General features: G+C 46.6%; 1 protein-coding gene across 1 annotated transcript; it reads left to right on the forward strand.

Moving 5' to 3' along the window:
• Window positions 1-5,077: 5,077 nt before the first annotated feature.
• LOC141730548 (serine/threonine-protein kinase PAK 3-like) lies at window positions 5,078-13,717 on the forward strand. Its single transcript, XM_074549067.1, has 8 exons — window positions 5,078-5,136; window positions 5,427-5,475; window positions 6,242-6,354; window positions 7,013-7,130; window positions 7,975-8,074; window positions 8,518-8,714; window positions 11,400-11,537; window positions 13,012-13,717. Exons 1-8 carry the CDS (start codon window positions 5,078-5,080, stop codon window positions 13,102-13,104), a joined length of 867 nt encoding a protein of 288 aa, XP_074405168.1. The 3' UTR covers window positions 13,105-13,717.
• The last annotated feature ends 7,503 nt before the right edge of the window (window positions 13,718-21,220 follow it).

The following is a 21,220-nucleotide window of genomic DNA, read 5'->3' on the forward strand; positions in this document are numbered from 1 at the left end:
AAGAACTTGCCTGAGCACAGATGCACAAAGAGTGCAGTTCCCAGTGCAATGCTCTGGGTCTGATTGCATTCCATAGGGACCCACACGCTCCAGACTCCCCAAGAGTGTGGGTTACTGAAGCAACAGGAGAGCAAGTTCAGGATGGCTGCTGATCGGGGCACTGCTACCGAGTGCTGATGTGTGTAGTGACAGAAAGGACAGTATTGATTCAGGGTGACCCCCATGTGGGGAATAATGTGCTTTGACTCTATGATTTAGAAGGTTAAACAAATGCTTTCTTAGGCTATGCTATATTACACTTAGTACTATATTAAAACTGTACTAAAGAGATACTATACTAAAAAGCTACTAAAGAAAAACTCGTGACTGTTTCCAGACAGTCACAACACAGCTTTTATCTAATTAGCTAATCAAGCTAAACAACTATCACTAAAATCCAATTAACAAATCACTTTCAGTAAACAATCACTATAACACATTCTACATGAACTAAACAAAAAGAACAGCCAGTAGAAATAATAATTGTTTTCTCTTCTTCTCTAAGTTTCTCACTGCCTTCCCTTAAAAAAGACCTAGGAGAGAGAACTATATCTCTCTCTGTTCAAAGAATGTAAATACCACAGCACAGTAAAGAGAGATTATAAAAGTGAGATCTGTCTATCTCTCTGTCTATTTGAATCTTCCTGGCTCTGCTCCAAAGCAGTGGAAGATGCAAAGCTCACTTAAAGGCATCCCTTCAGGAGAGGAGTAGAGACAAGTTCCACTGACTGATCCTGGGCAGGCAGAGATGTTTCCCCCTCCAGAGATGGTTGTTTCTGCCCCTCCTGTTTTCCTCCTCCAGCCTCTTGTGCCCTGAAGCCTTCTTTTTATCCTTTAAATTTTTGCATGTCCTGAGGGAGTGGAACTATCCCATGCTGTATCTGGGGTCTGGTGACTTTGCTCATACACTCATTACATGACACATGGTTTCCTTCACTGGCATCCCCAGGGTTGTGTAAGTGTATTCATTAATAGGGCCTTATGAGAAACTCTGTTACTGCTGGTCAGAATTCTCTGTTGACAAAAGAGGGAGAAGAAACACCTTGGTCCTCCTCCATATACTGAGGTGGCCATAGAGGTTCTCTGACTTCCATCAGAGATCTTTGCATGCATCCTCATCTCCTGAATGACCCGGTTTTCTAACAAGAGTGTGGATGTCAGGAAGGAGGAATGCTGGTGCAGGCCTGAAGAGAAGGTGAACCCCAGAAGTGTCTCTCACAAGGAGTGAGCTCACCCAGGAAGCCCCTGCAGAGCCAGGATGGAGCTGTGGGACAGGGCGGGGTGTCAGTCACTGCTGAAAGACAAACAGGACATGGCAGAAGCAGAGGGAGGCCCTCACCAGACCCTTGAGAAATGCCACCCCTTCCCTGTCAGCTGCCTGAGAGGCTGTTGGAGCTTCAGTCCCAGTGGCCCCTGATTGTAGGGCCAGGGTCACTTTGGAATCTGTGCCTCCCCTCGGGCAGAGAACGACCCAGCAGAGCAGCAGCACAGTGCTTTGGGAACGTGTGAGCCCAGCAGCCTTTGAGTCTTGGCCCACAAAGGGCATGTGGGAAGTTGAAACCCATCTTCTCTTGCTTTCTGTGCAGGTGCTTCTAGAGAAAGAGCAGGAGCACACTGCCTCATCTGAGATGCCATGCCAGACTCAGGGAGAGCTGTTTCCAGCCCGAGAGCAGGAAGAGCAGCTCAGGCAGCAGGTGGAAGAGCCACAGGAGAATGGCCAGGTAAGCCTGACTGGCCAGGGGACAGAGGGAAGGGCAGGAAGAGGGGCATAAACCGGAGCTCTTGGGACAGAGGAGGCCAGGAGTCCCACAGGCACTGGAAGCACAGAGCCTTGCAATCTGCAGAGATCAGCACCAGGACAGGATGGTTACAGTGGAAGCAGAGCTGGGTAGGGAAGCAGAAACAAGGGGCTGAATAAATGTGATTTGGAGGCTAAAATAGGGAAAAGCTGAGCTTGATGGCAGCTCTCAGTCACTTGCTCTGCTTTTGTGTGTACAGAACATCAAGGCAGAGCCACAAGCAGAGCTGCCTGAAGCTCAGAGTGCCATCATGGCAGCAAAGAGGAGGAATGAAGACATCCAAGAGGAGAAGAATCTCCCTATGCAGAGGGGCAATCAACAAAAACAGGTGAATGAAGTAATGTCAGCCACTCCACTCATGAAACTGAGTCCTTTCCGTTGTTCTTTACAGAAAATTGATGAACAGATGCAGACAGAGCTGCAGGAAATTGAGGCTAGGACCAAGGCAAGGAAGAAGAGGCTAGAAGAAAAAATTAAAATCATCAAAGAGAAAATGAATTGCCTCCTTCAGGAGCAAAAGGCTCCAGAAAAGCAAGTGAGTGAAATAGCACTAGGCACTGCAGTCACCCAAGGGGTGGTTTCTGCCTGCCCTGCCTTTCCAGTGCAGAGCAGAAGGGGGTGGGTGATGCCTCTGAGTGCCATCCTGATGAGGCCTCTGTCAGAGCTGCTCTCAAGGACACTTCCTGCTCTGCTGCATCTCAGCTGATGCTCTGGACTGTGGCATTACTCCTCTGGCCATTTAGCCAGCAGTCATCCGAACGAACTCCTGCTGGCTTCTTCCAGGTCACCTTGTTTCTTGAGGTGTTTTTGCAGGTGAACACGGTCACTCACATAGATTTGGAATACGAGCTACAAGCTGTCTGTATCCCTTGTGAATATGCTCCTGTCCTTTCCTTTACTTTCTTCCCAGTCAATGACTCCTGGCTGACGGGGACAAGCTGTAGTCTCTGACTGCTTTGTTCTGTTTGACTTGAGATGGAAGTGTCACCATCCTACCTGGCAGCCTGCAGAGAGTTCCAGCAAATGACGGGCAACCAAGAGCCCCGAGGCTGGCATGAGGCCCAGGAACTGTACCATCCAGAGATGCTGCAGGATAAGCTCATCCCGAGGAAGGTGCAGAAAAAGAGAATTTCATGGCAAGAGGTAGAACATTAGAATGAGGAGCTGCAAATATATCTGCAGACCTAGGAGGGGGAAAGGAGTCTTTGAGAGAAGTGGAGCAGTCGTTGCTGCGGTCATCCTTTAGAGCAACAAACTGGCTATGAACTCGAGTAAAACCAGCCTTTAGTTTTGACCATTTGGTTTCACAAGTGGACATCCAAAGCAATCGAATTAAAGAGCTCTGCATGTGGCTGACAGCAGCTTCCTAAGGGCTTGCATTTCAAATGGAAATCTCTCTTGCATTTCAGGGCAATCTCTGCCACATCTTCCTGACATCAACTCATTTCTTGTCTCAGATCTACACCGACTCTGACACTAAAGCTGCTGCAGAAGCAGCAGTGCTGTCCCAAGGAGCCTTTGCTCCCCAGCTGAAGAAGTGGAGCCTGAGCACTTGGTTCACCTCCCGTGCTGACCCAGCTGCTGCTCAGCAACAGGAGATGGCGAGTGACTCCCTGGAGCAGCAGAGTACGTCTGGTATCTTTCTTATCTGAGGGACAGTGTGTTGTGTGCACGTGTCAGCATAGCTGTATCAAAGGGTTCTGCTCAGTTTAGTGTCACAGAAGTGCTGGCAGTGCTCCGAGGCAGCAAGAGAGAGCTCTGGGTGTTCCTGCTGCCTCTGAGGGCAGCTTAGACTGGCTGGAGTTTGCCTGGGCTTCCCTCTCTGCCGAAGGCAGAAGCAGAGATTGTTCCTGGATCAGCAGAAGGCTGTGACTGCTTGAGTCCTAGCCACTGGCAGAAGCCCTGCTGAGATCAGTCTCTAGGAGAACACATCAAGCCCTTTGTGATTCTGCAGCACAACCCAATGAATCTGCTTCTTGCCCTTAACAGCTGCCAGTGCTGTGCTCTCAGATAAGATCTGGTAGGGTTGAGAATAGAGCCCAGTGGATTCTGTCTCTACCATCACCAGTTGGACAAAAAGGGCACTGATCTGTGCCTCGGTGTGGCTGATCTCAAAGCCCATCCTGTTGTGTCCTGAATGGGGGCAACAGCTTGTCCAGGGCTCAGGCTCACTCTGGGTTCTTCCCATCAGTGCCTGTCAGTGCTCATGCTTGGGCTTTGCCAGCCTTGTTGTGGTCGCTGCCCTGCCCCTGAGGGCTGGTGGGAATGCAGAGGCTGGAGCCCTCCTTGGCTGGGAGGGTCCCGCTGCTGCCCGGCTGCTGCAGCGTGGAGCTGCCTGAGGCAGCAGCCCCTGCTCTGGGCCAGCTTCTGCCTCGCACAGCCTGGGCTCACAGGAGGGTCAGCATCTCCTCTGGGCAGCTCTCTGTGTCACAGGGGTGCCTGAGGAGCACTGCTGTCCTCTGTGCCCCTGCCTGCTGTACCGAGTTGGGAAGATGGGGACGTGTGCGGTGCCGAGAGGGCGAGTGCAATGGGAGCGACTGATCCGCACTGTCAGGGTGAAGAGAAGTGGCGCGGTTCTTCACGCGGGGCACGGGCAAGGGCGTCTGTGAGCTCAGCCTGCTCATAAAGGGTGAGGGTCCTGATGCTGGAAGCCCTGTGGGGATTGGTTCTAGCATGAGCTGCTCTGCTTTACAAACACAGAGGCATTCTTCTGGCAAAGTGCTGCAAGGTGGAAAAGATGGGAACACTTGGCAATATTCCTCCTGTTCTGAACTTGGCATCTGTTCAGAGGAATTGATTCTAGATGTCCAGGTGCATTTAATCTTAGCAAGTAGGAAACCTTTTCTAAATCTCACAATGTTTATTCCCAAGGAAACAAAGGCACTGTTAGTTCCAGCTCTCCTTAATGTTTCTAGATGACAAACTTACTTGCCTTGCTAGGTATTCTCTTCTGGTCTCAGTCTCCTCTGAATGTATCTCCTGGTGCTTCCCTGTGTGCCTGCTGTCAAGAGGTTTCTCACTTCAAAGGATGCTGGAAATCAGTCTCTGTGCCAGCCACTTGTGCTGTGGGCCTGCTGTTCTTTTCTTGTTGTTCCAGTTGCTGTTCCTGTTGATGTTAGCCAGCTGTCCACCAAGAGAGGGCTCAGAGCCCCAGACAGTGGGGCTGCCTTTTGTATCTCCTAGAAGGTGGGATCTCTGCTTTAAAGTGAACATCTTGCATTTTGTTTCTCTCAGGGAGAATGGTGAAGATGGAAAATCCTATTCTAAAATACACTGAACTGGAAAATATTGGCAGCGGGTGAGTCCAAGCAATGTTAATTGTACAAAACTATGCATCAGGTGTTTTGCTGGTGGAATAGGTATCAAGTGTAAAGTCAGGCAAGCTGCAAATGTGTTCAGGCACTGGGCTGAGATTGTCAGTGCTGATCAGAATTTCTAAGTGTACTCAGAAGGCCTTGTCAAAGACATCTCCATGCTTCCAGTGTCCTGCAGGTCTTAGGCATTGACAGCACAGATCTCCTGTGTGGGCTGGCTTTCACTGCAAGATCTAAGTGGCTTCTCCTTTCTCTGCTTCTGTTTTGTTTCTAGGACTTTTGGAGATGTTTTCAAAGCACTCAACACTGCCACAGGAGGAGAGGTAAATGTGAACAGCCCCTGCAGACTCTGCTGCACTCGAGGGCTTTCCCCTCTGGTGTGAGCTGTGGCTGGAGCTTTGGGCAGAGCTGTGCTGAAAAGGCACAGGAAGCACAGACCGGTGCCAGCCCACAAAACACATTTGGGACTTTGTCCTCCTCAGCTGCCGGAAGGAAGGCACGGAGGGCAGCGGTTCCTTTCAGAGAAGGACGCGCTCACTCGCTCTCCATTGCTAAAACAAAGATGGTGCCTTCGAGCACCTCACTGCTCTTTGGGGCTACAGCTTCAGAGTCCTGAGTTCTCATTTCTGGCTGCCAGCAAATCCATCTGAAAGTTACTAGTAGTTCCTTAGCCACTGCAGTTCTGCACTTGGGAACTGCACATAGGGAGAGATCTGCAAGGCGTCCCTGAAAGCCCTAAGCCCTGCCCATAGCCCAGGATGTATCCACAGAGTATTAAGGCAAGGATTACTTCTTCTGAATCCCAAATGACACAGCAGAGAGTGTGGTCAGAGGTTTGTGGGTGATAACTGAGACACCGCTGTTACCAAGTGGTCAAGGCAAAATGTCAGAGGTCCACGTGTCCTGTAACTGGCTCCCAAGGGAGCAGAGAAATGGGCTGTTGGAATGTCAGTTCCTAATTACTGCAGTGCCTAATCACAAGGCATTTTGGCACAGCTCAGCTGTGTCATTGCAAAATCACTCGCTCCATGTGTCTTGTGGTCTCGTGCCACCAACCTCTCAAGTTACTGATTTTCAATGTCATTTTAGGTGGCCATCAAGAAAATACAGCTTCAAGGACTGAGGAAGAACAAACTAAAAGTCAATGAACTCATAGTCATGAAGGTGAACAGGAATCCCAACCTGGTCAGCTGTTTAGACAGGTGAGTTGTGCTTTTGTCCTATGAATGTTTGTTCACGTACTGCAAACTGCAAAGTAAGATCCCACTTTGGTCACTGGCAGAAAATAGAGCTGTAATTATTGGCTAATTATTATTGCTCTTTTCATCTCCAGTGGATGGGAAGAGATTGCATTTTGTCTGCATGAGTCTTTGCTGGCACATGGTATTTGAAAATTGTTCAAAAACCCGGATGAGTCATGTCTTACTAAATCAATGATCTCTATATTCACAGCCACCACTTTGTTTTGGAGCTTGATTTTATTCAAGTGTCTTCTTACATCCAGGTAAACTAACACGGATTTCCCTTGGATTGTTGCCACTGTTTTCCATTGCTATGCATGCCAGGAGGAGTAGGTGCTTTTTTCCAGAAACACCATGCATGACAGGCTTTTTATCTGGGCTGTTACTAAACTGCACATTTTGCTTGCTGCCCATTTAAGACATCTCTTTTTTCGCAGCTGTACCTTTCTCCTTGAGACTGCACAGATGGCAAACAATGCACAGCCAAGAGGGAATGTCTATTCCTTTATTTTTTTTTTTTTTGTCTCAAAGGGATCTGAAAAGAAGAGTGGATCCATCTTTTCCAAACAGCAACCTAGCCATGTACATTCATCTCCATGCCCTTGTGTCCTTCTTTCAGCTACCTTGTGGGTGAGGAACTGTCCCTGGTTATGGAGTACATGGATGGAGGCACTCTGAGCGATGTCATCAGCCAGACCTACCTGTCGGAAGATGAGATGGCAGCCATCAGTCGGGAGGTCAGCAATCCCATCTGTGTTTCCAAGGGCTTGGGCAGCATTGTCTGGGAAACAGGGCCTCAGAGCTGGAGTGATTTCCTGTGCCATGCTTTGTTTCTGTGTTGCTGCTACTCTATGGGCAAGTAAAAGCATCTCAAGTGAAAGGCCTGCCAGTGCCCCTGCACTCCCTGTGCTCAGTGCCAGTACTCTTATCTCCTGCTGTTGTATTCTCGCTCTGTCTCCTGTATTTGTATTTGCTGTTCTCCACCTTGCCTCTCTAAATGTTTGCCTGGAGTTTGTCTTCACTGCATTCCTTGCCTGTAAAAGCAAAGGTGCTGGTGGCAGGATTTGGAATGATCAGCAAAGAAAAAAGACTCATTTCTCACAGTCCTCAGCTGGAAAGGATAGTAGTGCAGCCAAAATGCTCTTTGCTTCAGGAAGGTGACTGGTGTGATACATCCAAGCCTGTGCTGAGGCCAGCAAGAAAATCTTTGTCATGCAACCTCCCACCCAAAAGTGATCCGCTTCACACCAAAGGGAGGGACTTTTCCTTTCCAAACTCCTCCTTTGTCCTCTGCATGGAAAAAGCACGTCCACTGCAGCAGGAGTCATCCTGGCTGGTTGGCAGGGGACAGCCTACAACAGCAGGTGCTGTTGCTCTTTCAAAAGCTGACGTGCCTTTCCTCAGAAAGGTCCTGCTCTGCAAGTGTTGGAGCAGCAAGCTCTTCCTCTCAGTGGCCATTACTGTTCTGCCATTACTCCCCATTCCCTTGGAGAGGGAATCTTTTAGGTTCTTTGTTTTCTTTCTTGTGGGATGAAATCACATCACTCATTTTTGACCTCCTGTTTCTGTTTTCTCTCTCAGTGCCTGCAAGGACTGCAATTTCTTCATTCAAACCACATCATCCACCAAGATGTGAAGAGCAGAAACATCCTTCTCAGAACTGACGGTTCTGTCAAGCTGGGTCAGTATATTCTTGGTCAGGTGCAGCGTTCCAGGGATATGGGTGTGGGGCTGCTTGGAGTGACTGTCAGCTCCCCAAAAATGGTGCTGGTGGCAGTGCAGGGACCCCTGCTGCGAGCTGAGGGCACAGTTGCAACGTGCACAGAGGTAGAAGGAGCCACAAGCAGTCAAGAGTGGCCTTGCTCTGTGTGTGTCCCTTCCAGACAGAGGGAGCTGCAATCTAAAGCTTCAGGGGAATGAAGTCCACTACTGTGAGCAGTGTTAAGAATCTGGGTTTTTTTGGAAGTGGCCAATTCCATACTCCATTGGCTAAAGCCCCAAGGAAATTGAGCGTGGACAGTTCTCCAAGAGATTCAACAGCACATTCTTAGTCTGATAGTGGGGAATTTTTTGCTTGGTTTCCTAATTGGAGCTGGCTTTCATGGTTTGTTGTTTTCTGCACAGCTGACTTTGGCCTCTTTGCTCAGCTCAGCCCTGAGCAGGGCAGACGGAGCTCCATGGCCGGCGCTGCTGGGTGGATGGCGCCTGAAGTGGTGACAGGTCAACCATGTGGCCCCAAAGTGGACATATGGTCTTTGGGAATCGTGGGCATCGAAATGGTGGAACAAGAAGTTCCTTCCTGGAATGCAACTCCTGTCTTGGTAAGGTGCAAATACTCACTGATCCCACTGTCTTTCTCACCTGTCCCATGCTCTGTGTGCCATTGGACAAAATCCCATTGCCATCTGCTGGCACCACTTCCACCAAGGTGTCATTCTAAAAATGCCCCTGCAACACATCAGCATCTGCTGTAGCTTTGGTTGTATCAGAAAGGGAAGTGGCAGTTCAGAAACCTAACCAGTTCAGAAACCTGCCAGTTTGGCCTCCAGCCACGCCTGACATTTCCCACTTGTTTTTTGAAGAATGTTGGAACTCTGTTTCTGAGGGACAAGAATTTTTCAGTGGAGAGGGTAGACATGTGATAAACATCCTGAGCAATGGAGGTTAGACCTTCCCAGTTTCAATTTTATAGAAAACATAACAAAAAAAGGAAAAATAAAAGTAAGCAAAAAAGAAAAAGAGAAAAAAACCTACTACCTAAGCAATGCTCAAGCAGTTCTCCTTGCTTTTTCATTTTTTAAATACAGCTCTTCCCTTCCATTCTGTAGCATCTTTTCCAAATCCTGTGGATCTTCGAAACTCTCAGGCTTTCAAGTCATCTGTACATTGTTCAGTCATGGATGCGGGTGGCCTGGAGAAGTTTAGGATGTATTTTTCTCCGACTGCAGTTAGAATTGTTTTCCAAACCCTTGGCTGTTTCTTGGTACTTTAACAAGTTGATGAGCTTGCAGGCAGGTGCCTGGGCTGGGATCCAACATGGGCAGTTGACACCAGTGCTGTGTTTCTTTACCGCAGGAGCAGGGCCATCCCTGGCCTGCACAGTTCTAATGACAGGGAGGGCTCCAGCTCCCCACCATGGCCAGTGGCTGAGCTCAGCTGAGAGTCAGGATAAAACCCTCTTTGTCACCTCTGGTGATGTGGGAAAAGGACAGAAAGCCCCATAAATTATTTGTACACAAGGGGAGTGCATTGCCATTTCCAGCTTTGAAATTCTCCTTTGGCTTAAAGAGGATAATAGCAAAGTCTCTTTGGTCACCATCTATTTCAGTGCCACAAGCACAGAGTTATCATGACAGTGGTGGGCATTTTTATGGAGACTCCAAGGCCTCTTGCCATTGTTATTTTTGTCTATTTGAGATGGATTCTGCAAGCTGAGGTTTGAATACTTCCAAGTTGGTGTCTTATGTTTCTAAATACCATCTTGTAAAAGCAGAATGAGCTCTCTCTCCCTCTGACTTGTCAGTGCGTTAGAGCTTGGTTCCACATGAACCACACTGGATAATGATCAGCCGATGTCTTGCTAATCTACACTGTAATTCCTTGGCCTGAGGAGTATCAGAAAGATCTGCTGAGCTCCATGGACACTGTCAGCTGCATGGAAGTGAGCATCCTTGGCCTTGCTGAAGAAACTGGAGCTCAGCTTAGGTTAGATGCTCTTGAGCAGGAGAAAGGCTGGAATCCTCAGGAGTTTCCAGAGGCCTGCGTGCCCAGAGGGACTGAGTTCTGGGGAGCAGCTGGATGTTTCTGCACATCATGGAAAGGGATTGCCAGACAGCTCAAGCCTCACCCCAGGCAAACACTCCCCAGCTCTTCTCAGGCAACATTTGCTTTGGGTTTCAAGTTGTTCCCACTTGTCTGTCTGTGAAGATGTGCCTAAAACCACAAGGCAAGCCTCTCAGAACTGGTGTTACATTTCCAGAAATGAAGAAAGGAAGCCCAAACACAAGAAAGTTACTAAAGCACTGATTTTTAGAGAGGAACTTAACCCCCTGTGCAGTTTCTTCTCACTGGGAAACATGCCTGGAACCTGGGCATGAGGGTTTAAAGTCCACAGAGTCTCTTCTGCTTCTTGTGCAGTGCTGCTGAAACACTCAGTGACCGTGTTTCTCTCGTAGCCCAAAGCAACATTCTGCACATCACCAAGCCAGAGCCTGGGGATGTGGAGAGCCTGCCAAAACCTCCCATTTGTTTCCTGGCACTTTCTGCGATGGGCCTACCATTCATGCATTGACTTGAGTAGCCAGATGAGTAGAGGGTGACCGTAAGGATGGAACCTCTCCTTCTGATTTGACTATGAAAAGTTTTTCTTTTCCATATAAGGAAAGCAGAAATTTTCAGACTGCTGAGAGACAGAGCTGCAGGTGGCTCCTGTGTGTCCCAGCAGGCGTTTTCATCCCAGTACATTTGTGCATGCATCTTAATGTGTCTGTGTTGAAGATGAGATTCCCAATGTTTGTTTCCTTACCTGAGGAATACCTGGTGGATTTCCTTTCTTTCCTTCCAATTCCCATTGTTTTCAAGAACAAAGCAAAAAGCTTGATTAGTTTTGTTTTATGGCAGCTGTGCTTAAGGGACCAAGAAGCACTGCAGAGATACTTTTCATATCCTAACCCTTGGATACAGTAGAGTCAGTATAGCAAAGTCCTTCTTCCAAAAAGCCCCTCAAGCTGATATGAATCCTCAGGGAAGGAATGTGCTTGTGCTGATGTAGTTCCCACTAACTAGGTCAGGCAATGAAATCAGCTGCCAAGGCAAAATCTGCAGGACAGTGGGAAAGCTGTGGCTGCATCAGGGTTTGGGTTTTTGGTTGGTAAAGGAAAGTCATCTCTGGGTCTTTGCCAGGGCAGAAAGTGCCACTGCAGAGTGGAGCTTAATCAATGGGATCTGGGAGAGCAGTGACAGATGGGAAAGAAGCAGGTGGAGCCTGGTGTCTCCTTTTTCCCCAGCCTCAACTCCTGATAGCCACAGGAGGAAAACAAAAGCTGCAGCAGCCCAACTTATTTTCATCCTGCCTGCATGACTTCCTGAGCTGCTGCCTGCAGAGAGATGAGGCGCGGCGCTGGTCTGCCAAGGAGCTCCTGCAGGTAAAATGTGAAGGGGCTGCAGGTGAAACAGGCTCTGAGGGATGAGCTCCTCCTCCACTCAAGTCCAAGGCAGCAGATGAGCTCCCTTCCTCCTCACCTCCATTCTTGGTGCTCTTCAAATGAAAACAGTGAGGAATCCTAGACTGGGCTGGGCTGGCAGGGCCCTGTAAAGGTCCTGTGGTGCAAGTGTCCTTCAATGAGCAGGGACATCTTTAAAGAGATCAGGTTCCTCAGAGCCCTTTGCCACTGGAGCCAGAATGGTTGGAGGGATGGGGCACCTACAAGCTCTTGGGGCAAGCTGTGCCAGGGTTCCACCATGCTCCAAGAAAATAAGTTCTTCCTTAGACCTACTCTGATTAGATACCCTTTGTGTTTAATAATATTTGTCCATATCCTATTGTAACTGGCCCTGTTAAAAAAAGATGTCCCCCGCTTTCTTCAAAGCAACTCTGAAATCTTGGAAAGTGGCAATAAAGTCTCCCTGGGGCCTGTTCTTCACAAAACTGAATAACTCCAGCTCCGTCTGCATTTCCTGAGAGGAGAGGCGCTCTGTCCTCTGACTGTTTCTGTTGCCTTCTTTTGTAATTTGGTGGAGGGCTCAGTTTTCTCTAATGGCAAAAGAATTGAAGTAGAGCAATGCAGGGTACAGAGACATGAAATGGTGGTGGAGGAATCCAAGGAAGCCAGTCCCAGCTGAGCAGTCAGAGATTTGGCTGTGGGCAGGAGGGGCTGTGGGGGGCTCACTCTGAGGGGCCCTGGTTTGTGCCCCCCAGCCCACCCTTAGAGGTTTCTGCCACGCAAACAGGGACAGCTGGGAGGGACTTGTCCCAGCCCCATCTGCTGCCTGGCACGCTCAAGCAGATGGGAACTGTGCCAGGGTTCCTGCCAGGTTGTGTGGCAGAGAGGGAACTGCAGGGCCCAGTGCCACTGGGCTGGCCCTGATGGGAAGGAAGGAGCCATCCAGCACACAAGGGGCAGGGCATGGAAAGGCAGACACTGCTTTCTGTCCCTGTGGGAATCAGCACAGTGCCTGTCTTTCAAAGGCAGGGACCCATATGAGCCATTGGAGTTTCCTGAAAGGAAGAAAACCCAGGGACAGGAAGCACCATTTCTAGAGCATTGGCAGGGAAAAAATCCCAACAAGATAAAGAAACCTGAATAAATGGATGAGTGGGATTCTGGGCCAGGTTTGCCTGTGATGGCAGGGTCCTGCAAATGACTGCTGGGTAGCAATGGTCCCATTGCTCCTCTTTCTGGGTCTTTTTAGGACCCAGAGTAATCCTGATTGAGCCTGTGAAGCACTGAGCTTGGAAAGTAATGGCTCACTGTTCACTGTTCTTTGTCTTTTTGTTTTTTGGTTTGTTGTTTGTTTTTGGTTTATTTGTTTTGTTTTGGTTTTGAGTTTTTTGTTTGTGTTTTGTTTTCTTTTTTGTTTTTGTTTTTGTATTCGTTTTTTGGGTTTTTTTGTGAACAGCATCCATTTGTAACATCAGCCGAGGCTGCATCCACCCTGGCACCACTCATCATCTCAGTGAAGAGGAGGATGGAGAAGCAAAAAGTGCTATAATCACATCAGGACCATTTTCTCCATAGCCATCTTAGAGAGTAGGATTGTAGAGTAGGAGTGTAGAGTAGGATTTAGAGTAGGATTTAGAGTAGGACTATGTGGAGAAAAGAAAAAAGACTCTGCACAATCCACTGTGAATCAAGGAGAAGCCATTTATTGTGCTTCTAAACATAGTTTATAATTAGTTCCTATCCTATAGCTTTCTGTAGTCATGCATTGTTTGGTTGCATCTTTTTCTTAATCCAATTGGTAGATGCTGTAAGGGTCATTTTATTTGTGTTGCTACCCCTTTGTCTGTCAGCAACTCTTCTGCTTCTTCTTTCTGCTCACAACATCACCTGTTTATCCACAACGTTGAATGCAGCTTTATTAAAAACCTGACTTAGTCCTAGAAGGTTAGTTAGTTTAGTTAGCTCCAGAAGGTTAGGCTGGTTCATTTAGTGCCTGTCCATTTTTCTGTAAATACCACCCTAGAGGATTATAGAGTAGGATTGTAAATAAATAAAGTTTCTGAAACTTTAACTCATCTGGAAGAATCCTTTCTTTCTCACCCTGTGAACAAGCTGAGCATTTCCTTCTGAGTTGTCAGCTGTCTTTTAAAGGTGCAATGGCTTCTTTGGTGTTGTGAAAAGTACATATTGCAGGACAGGTTCTTCACAGATAATAAAATTTATATATGTATATATATAAATTAATATACTGTATGTGTTATGTTGTCTTAGTTAGTAGTACTGTATTTTTTTAAGTACTGTGTTATGTTGCGGTGCAATGTCATGGTTTGCCTCAGATACCCCAGGTTCCTCCCTGATAATTCCCTGCCAGGTGTGTCAATCATCCCTCCTTTCCACACCCTGGCCCCTGCTGAGCGCTGTCTGTCAATCCTGGCATTCCAGAAGGGCGGCGAGTGATTGGCAGAATTCCAAAGATGCCCTCCCCTCCTGGAAGGACATTGGGCCATCCAGGTATCCTCTGTCCCTTGACACTTCCCCGCCCCGTACCTGGTTGGTGATCCCCGTGTTCCTTCCCTCCTCCTCTGCCCCGGGTAAAAGGGTGAGCAAACCATGCAGCTGGGAGTTCTCCTGGAGCCCTTGCTGGATTCAGAGGCCTGTGGGCCAGGAATAAAGCTCTGGATAGAAACCCTCCATCAGAACCAACTCCTTTCCTTCACCTCGTCTTAAAGCGTCTCCACCAAAGGTAAACCTGAGCTCCTGCATGCCTGGACTTGCCTCCAAGCGCTCAGCTGCAGCATCCAGCTGGCCAAAAGTGTCTCTGGGGTAAAATTCCACAGTTGCCGCTATTTGGTCAAGCAGCAAAGGCCAGACAAGCTCATGTATGTCCCGTCCAGCTATATTGATAATTATTTCAGTGGTAAATATAGTTTTAGGTCATAAGATTATGTAAAATAGAAACTATGTAATGTAAGATACTTTTTTAACTAGCTCAAGAAAGGGATGGGGTAATCAAGAAATTCTTTGCCCAGAGATGACAGCAACAGGACACCAAAAGCCCCAAGGGAAGAATTCTTGCGTCCTTATTGGAAAAGACCAACTTTCTTCCACCTCCTTCCCAACTTTGACCAGCCAACAGGATTAAGGGGGAGAACTTGACCATAAGCAGAGAACAACCTTTGTTTGAAAAGAATTTATGCCTCATGTATGAGATATATGAATATGCAACAGGCTATTGCTTTTAAGGGCTAATCCTTTGTTAGCGTGTGTGCTTTCGGGGCATAATTGCCCAGGAGGCACCAGGACTGTCCGTATGTCTTTGTTTTTATTGTCCTTTACTGTTCTAACTCTGATTGTCCAAATTCTTATTATTCTAACTTCTATTACTATCTTAATAACCATTTTATTGCTACTAAACTGTTAAAATTTAAAAAGAAGGGATTGTTGTTTTTCTCAATGTGCTTTGAAAGCTGGGAAGACTCTTCATTCATCATCTCCAGAGCACACTGCCTTTGGCCAGAACACTGGCCCGTTTTGGTACATCTGTGACACTTCTAGTTGAGGCAGAAAGGGCAATGGCATTTGAAGGCAAAACCGAAGGAAGAATAGAGCAGCCCATACAACTTGCGCAGATGCAGGCCTTCAGCTGTGACTGGAGAGCATTGGTGTTCCTGCCACTTGGATTTGTATCCCTAGGTGCAATGTCTTTGGCTGTAGGAGAGCCTTGCTCAAGTGAGAAAGCAGAAAGATCAGAGAGGGTGCTCGGGAAGGTCTCCTGTGGTGCAGAGCTGTCAGCGCCTGTGAGGTGAGAGCGGGCCCGGCCTTGCCCGGGCTGGAGCCCCAGCAGAGCCCCGGCAGAGGCCGGAGCAGCCTGAGCCCCGGCAGAGGCAGGCTGGGAGGAGGCCCCTGCAGCTGCAAGAGGCAGCAGCCGGGCCCTGGGTGCCTCTTCCCGGGAGCGGGCGAATCCTCCGCTCTCAGAGCCCAGGTGGCAGCTGGCTGCTGCCGAGGGGAAGCGCAGCCGTGCTGGGCACAGCCCGGCCTGGAGGCATTGGCCGTCTGGAGTGTGCCCTGGAGCAGGGAAAGGCCAAGGGCAGCCACGGGCTGCTGGGCTGGCTGAGGATCCCTCCTCTTCTGCCGGCTGCCCTGCAATTCCTGGCAAAGGCCAGCAGTGTGTGCAGCACTCTGGGCACCGGGGCAGGGAGCCGGGCTGCTCGGCAGGCTGGAGCACAGGGCAACTCCTTCAGGCCCGGCACTTGTGCCAGGGAAGCGAGGCCAGCGTGAGGCAGGGACAGCTTGGCAGGGCCCATCTGCAGGAGCCAGCGCCTCACGCAGCTCTGGGAGGAAGCGCCTGCAATCCTGCAGTTCTGCACTGAGCCAGAGCAAAGGTGTGAGATGCAGTGTGTTTGGCAGAAATATTCAGGCCCACCAGGCCAGCCTGCTTTGTGCTCTCTGGCGCACAGCAAGCGCTCTGCAATGCAGCTCTGAGCTGCTGGGAGAGAGGCGATTGGGGATGTGCCTGAGGTGAGTCAAAGGGTTAGCTGAAAATGTAATTAGGATAATTGAAAATTGCAGATGGGTCAAGGGGCCATCTTGGAATACAACTGGGATAGTAGAAGATTGCATATTTTAGTTAAGATTTTAAAATTAGGTAAGAAATTAAGTTAGTAATACAGCTAGCAGAAATCATGTGCCTTAGTTAAAGAGTACCAAATATATTAGGAACGTAAAGCTAGAGCTGACAGGGATAGAGGAAGCAATTGTGAAGAAGCAGAGACCATAGAAATACCTTGCCTTAAGAATAATTGAACAGTCAGGAGAGGCTTGGACCATGAGCAGCAGGTCAAAAGGTCTTGCCAACTGGCCATGGGAGAAGAGTTCACCATGAGGAAGACAGCTTTCTTCCTCCCATACAACCACTCCCTCATTTCAAAATCCCACCAACCCAGTTAAGGGAATACAATTGCGCAGCTGTATAGGATATTCAGCTGATAAAAATACGAAGCAGGCAGGTAATAATTATGTATTATGGGTCCTTAGAAACCTAATGTAAAACCTTTTCTGTAGAAATAGAGAGCAGGAGTCTGCAACTCCTTGCACATATCTTTGGAAACTAGTTCACATGTGACCAGGGCTGCAATAAATACCCCTCTTTTTTACTATAATTAGTTGAAGAGTCGTCTGTCCGTGCTTCAAGGGTTATGCTGGAGTAGTGAACTGATTTGGAAGGGAGCAGAAGAGTTTCAGCAGGCAATTTTTGGAAGAGATGGAAGGCTCTTGTGACTGAAGGGAAAGCCATTTGGAATGCAGTAATGATCCCAAAGTCCATACAATTGTATCTTTGTGTCTGAATTTAAATCAGAATGATTATAGATAGCTTCATGCAAATTTATCAAAGTCTTCATTCTTCTTTGGTAAATTTGTCTAAAAGACATAGTGTGTAACTTATCTGGAAGTGCAAGGACAGCATTATATGCTAGTTGTTGGCTCATCTGTAAGACTTGATCAATGCTCCTAGCCTGGGCAGTGGCAGTAGCCCAGGGCCCCTTGCCAAGTAACTGTTGTGCTGTTAAACCATACAGAGGATCACCCTGCACTCTAGGTCTTGCAGCTTCTTGAGCACACTTTTCCTCCCAGCTTTTATGAAACATCACCTGCTTATAGGGTGGCATTCTAAGTCTTATTACGATATGCACATCAGCTGGAATTAATGTGTTAGATGGAAAAATATACTGCAGAAGTGACTGTGCAAGTTGGGATTTTCAACCAAATTGTGAAATTGCAGCTCTCAATTTTTCTAAAATCTTCCAATCAAAAGCTTTTCAAACTCTACTTGCAGCATTAGTTACTACACGAAAAGCTTCTACATCATTGGAGAGAAAAGTCCCTTCTACAATAGCTTCTGGACTAACTTTTTTCTACTGTAGTTTCTGAGCTGCTTCTATTTCAGGGTCACATTCCAATTCTAATTCCACATTCTTTACAGCGTGAGAGGGAGGATTTTGTTTAACCGGCTCAAATGCTGGCTCAGAGACAGAATGGAGGAGTTTTTGCTAGACAATGGCCATATTCAGCCAATGCACAATCCAGCCTGCTTGTAATAATGGGACAATGAACAAGTTCACAAAGAATGAATTATGGACATATTCAGAATTGGGCTCGGTATGTCCTGGAAAAAGACACAAGAAGAAGAGTCATCAGGACTCAGAAAGTTTGTCAGCAAGCTTGGGAAAGTGAGTCATGGGTAGGCCAGACAACCCCAGCAAGATGCGTAAAAAATTAGGTGATCCAATCAGCATTCTATTTTAGACGTGTGAACAGCTAGGATTAACCAATCATGTATTAGCTAGAGACACGTGGACAGTAGAGATTTATTATAAATAGAGTCTTTGTAGGAATAATAAATTTAGCTTCACTGGATCATATTGGTTATGTTTTGATGTCCCTGAACCTCTGCACCATGCACTTAAGGGTGTGTTGGTTTTCCCCAGGAAATGTACACACCTGGGGAAGGGCCCTTGGAAGAGAGGGGCTGGATTCCCAAGGAAACTGCTTCCCCAGGAGGCCCCAGTGAGACAGGTGCAAGTGTCTCCATTTGACTCCCTGTGTTTCCTTCAGTCCTTGAGGCCCCTTGCACTTTGCAGAGGGGCATGCAAAGGAAGAAGGCTGTGAAGAAATACCAATTATGTTCTCTTGATGCAGAGTGTGATTTTATACACTCTCTCCTAGGGTGCAGATGTTCTGCATTTCTACTGTGTTGATTATTCTTATCAATGCATATTTTAATTTGCTCTGGCATTCTTCCCATATAAAAGTTTTCCTTGTGTATTTGATTTACGTCTGCAAATGTTGACAATGTAACATTATTTAATTTCAGAAAATGTCAGAATTACAGATGTACGCACTAAAGTATCCAAGATTTCTGTGCAACAGAAAGACGAGTAAACAGTAGTACAGCCCAATCTACATTACGTTTAGCAGTTACCAAAGCCAGTAGATATTTAGAAAAGTGTGCCTTCTTTCAGCAATATTACAAATAAATGGTTATATACAAATTAGAATATTATAATATTGGCTTTACACAAATATTAAAATGGATTCTATATGTGTGATGTTAATTAAACTTAGAGAGCTCCCAAGGCCTTGAACATACTTGAGACTGATTTTGCAATAACCTATCTTTTAAAACACTGTTTGGAAAGCCGAAGGTAGGAACTTCAGTCATCTGTTGTGTTTGACTTTATTGTTATTTGAGATTGTAGTAAATACTGAGCATGAGCTGGGATGCAGATTGTAATTGCTCATCTTTCCAAAGATAGATATGGATACTATTAACATGTGCCCTGTTTATTGTTCCTAACTGACTAATTTACTGCAGTAGTTTTATACTGCATTTTTATTGTTGTAATATTTAAATGTAGTGGGAGAATATATATTTGACGGGATAGTTTGGCTTTAGTTTTTTGAATAATAAAACCACTCTTTTCAGCCTGGTGAAGAAGAAATCTGCTTCTGTCCTTGTGTACAGCTATGGGTTTGTTCACATAGCTTCTCCTTCCCTTTTCTGCCTAGGCTTTCTCACCTGCAGTTTTCAGTAGAAAAGCAACAAACCTTTGAAAGGCTAAACCTCAACATAACTGTGACCCTCAATCAATACTTCCTTCTTCCAATTTCTAAAGATCTCTTTGCCCTGGGCACTCAGTATGGCCTTTTTCCTCACAGTTCTTTGGCTGTCTTGAATGCTTACAGTGTAAAAGGTAATCCCTGATCTATTTTCAACTCCCTGCTCAGATGCAGACTGCTGGAAGGGAGCTAGGACTGGTACTGGAGACCTGGCAGCTTGTCCAGGAAGCAAAATTTTTGAAATAATGGTAATGTGGAGAAGCATGCAAGTCCAGGTTGTGAACTCATATATGCAAGTACTTGCAGTTTCCTGACAGGACTTTACAGTTCAAGGGTATGGTCTCTTCTTATTTCTGTCCCTTAATGCTCAATCCTTGCCACATTTCTTCAACTTCTTTGGCATTGTCATCTTCCATGTTTTCTTCCTCTCTTCTTCTCTCTGTGACTTTCTATGCAGGATGGATAACCTGTCATACACTGTCAGCTTGCTCAGTGACCAAGTAGTGATATGAGGGTGTAGAAATTGTAGGTGCAGAGTAGGCAAACGTGTCATGCTTCTGTGTGCCCTCTGCAGGCAGACCTGATTCCCAAACCTTCAGTCAGACTTGGGAAAAAGGCTTGTCACCACTACTTTGTTGTGGTTTATGCATTGATGAAGAAACACTTCCATCTCAGCCCGCTTAAGCCACTGCAGAGCAGGAATTGTTGCTTTGGTAGCAGATGTGCTGTCAGGGTCCTTACAGCTCCACAAGATGTGCCTCTCTTAGAACAGATTTTTACATTTTTGTACAATAAAAACTATGTTTACTATGTTTTAAATCGCACCAGTGTAAGTCAGGCACTCCTGTAGACATGTTTTCAGACAGAGATATTTATATATATGCCTAGTGAATGGCCTTCTGGGCAGCAGGAACAAATGAGGAAGGAAACCGGGCTGATAAAACATGCTTCTGCTTCAAGAAAAACCCCCCAGTCTTCCCTTTTCCAGAGAAGGCTATAAACCTTTTCTTGACTGGCCTAAAGGGGATAAACATGTCCCTCCATGTCCTGATCTTTTACTAGTCTCAAATTATTTAGAAAAATTTTAATTTTTTTTTTTTTTTTTTTTTTTTTTTTTTTGGTGGGGGGTGGTGGTGTTCGGGTCTGTACTTCAGACCTGTTCTCCCAGCAGCCAGGGACCTGTGGGTGGGACAGGTGCTCAGGTAATTACCAACAGGTACTTGGTGATTGCTAACAGCAGTTGAGGTGAGAAGTTGGCTTGTTCCTGGCTGAGGGCTTGAGGACTGTGGTGAGAGAAGGGATAGGGAGAGGAGTGGAAAATATTAGCTACACAAGCAAATCTGAGGTGTAGGTTGGATTTAACTGGATTAGGTACTGCATTTCATGGTCTTAATCACAATTTATGAAGAACTGAACATTTAACTATGAGATAGGACTATTTAGTTGTTATTCTAGATGCTGCATTTACTAATATGTAATGTAGTTTCTTTGTATTTTGCTCAGAAGCTGTCTCAAAACCATTGAAGTCCAACTAAAGTCTTCATAAACACAAGTTAATAGCTTACATTTTGTTAAAAACAGAAGCTGAAAGGGCGAATGGCTCTTGCATTCAGTAATTCACACATTTTAAAAGTGGCTCTCTCCTCTTCCTATGGCTAGCTTGTCTCTTCAGGCTAGAAAACATTTCTGGGAGCATTTCTTTGCTGCTCCTATATCTCTATGCCCTTGGAATCTGATGCTAATACTATATTTTTCTAAAATTAGACAATTTTAAATTTCTGTAGGCCCTTTTATTTTGTAATTTGCACCTGTCACCCGGGGAGGGGGGGGGAAGTCTGATAAGTTTTTTTTCTTGTAGGCCTCTCAAATTGCAGCCCATTGCATTTAGCTGCAAAATCCTAGGTCATGCTAACAGGATGCCTGAAATGGACACTGGTAGAGGGTAAAAAAATTGCCTGATACAGATGCTATCAACTATTTTTAGTTCCTGACAGTCCAGTATTTCCCTTACCGAAGGGATACCTGTTCATATTTCTTTCTCTTCTTCT

This window comes from Zonotrichia albicollis, chromosome 11 (genome assembly GCF_047830755.1).
Source record: "Zonotrichia albicollis isolate bZonAlb1 chromosome 11, bZonAlb1.hap1, whole genome shotgun sequence".
Classification (NCBI taxonomy): domain Eukaryota; kingdom Metazoa; phylum Chordata; class Aves; order Passeriformes; family Passerellidae; genus Zonotrichia; species Zonotrichia albicollis.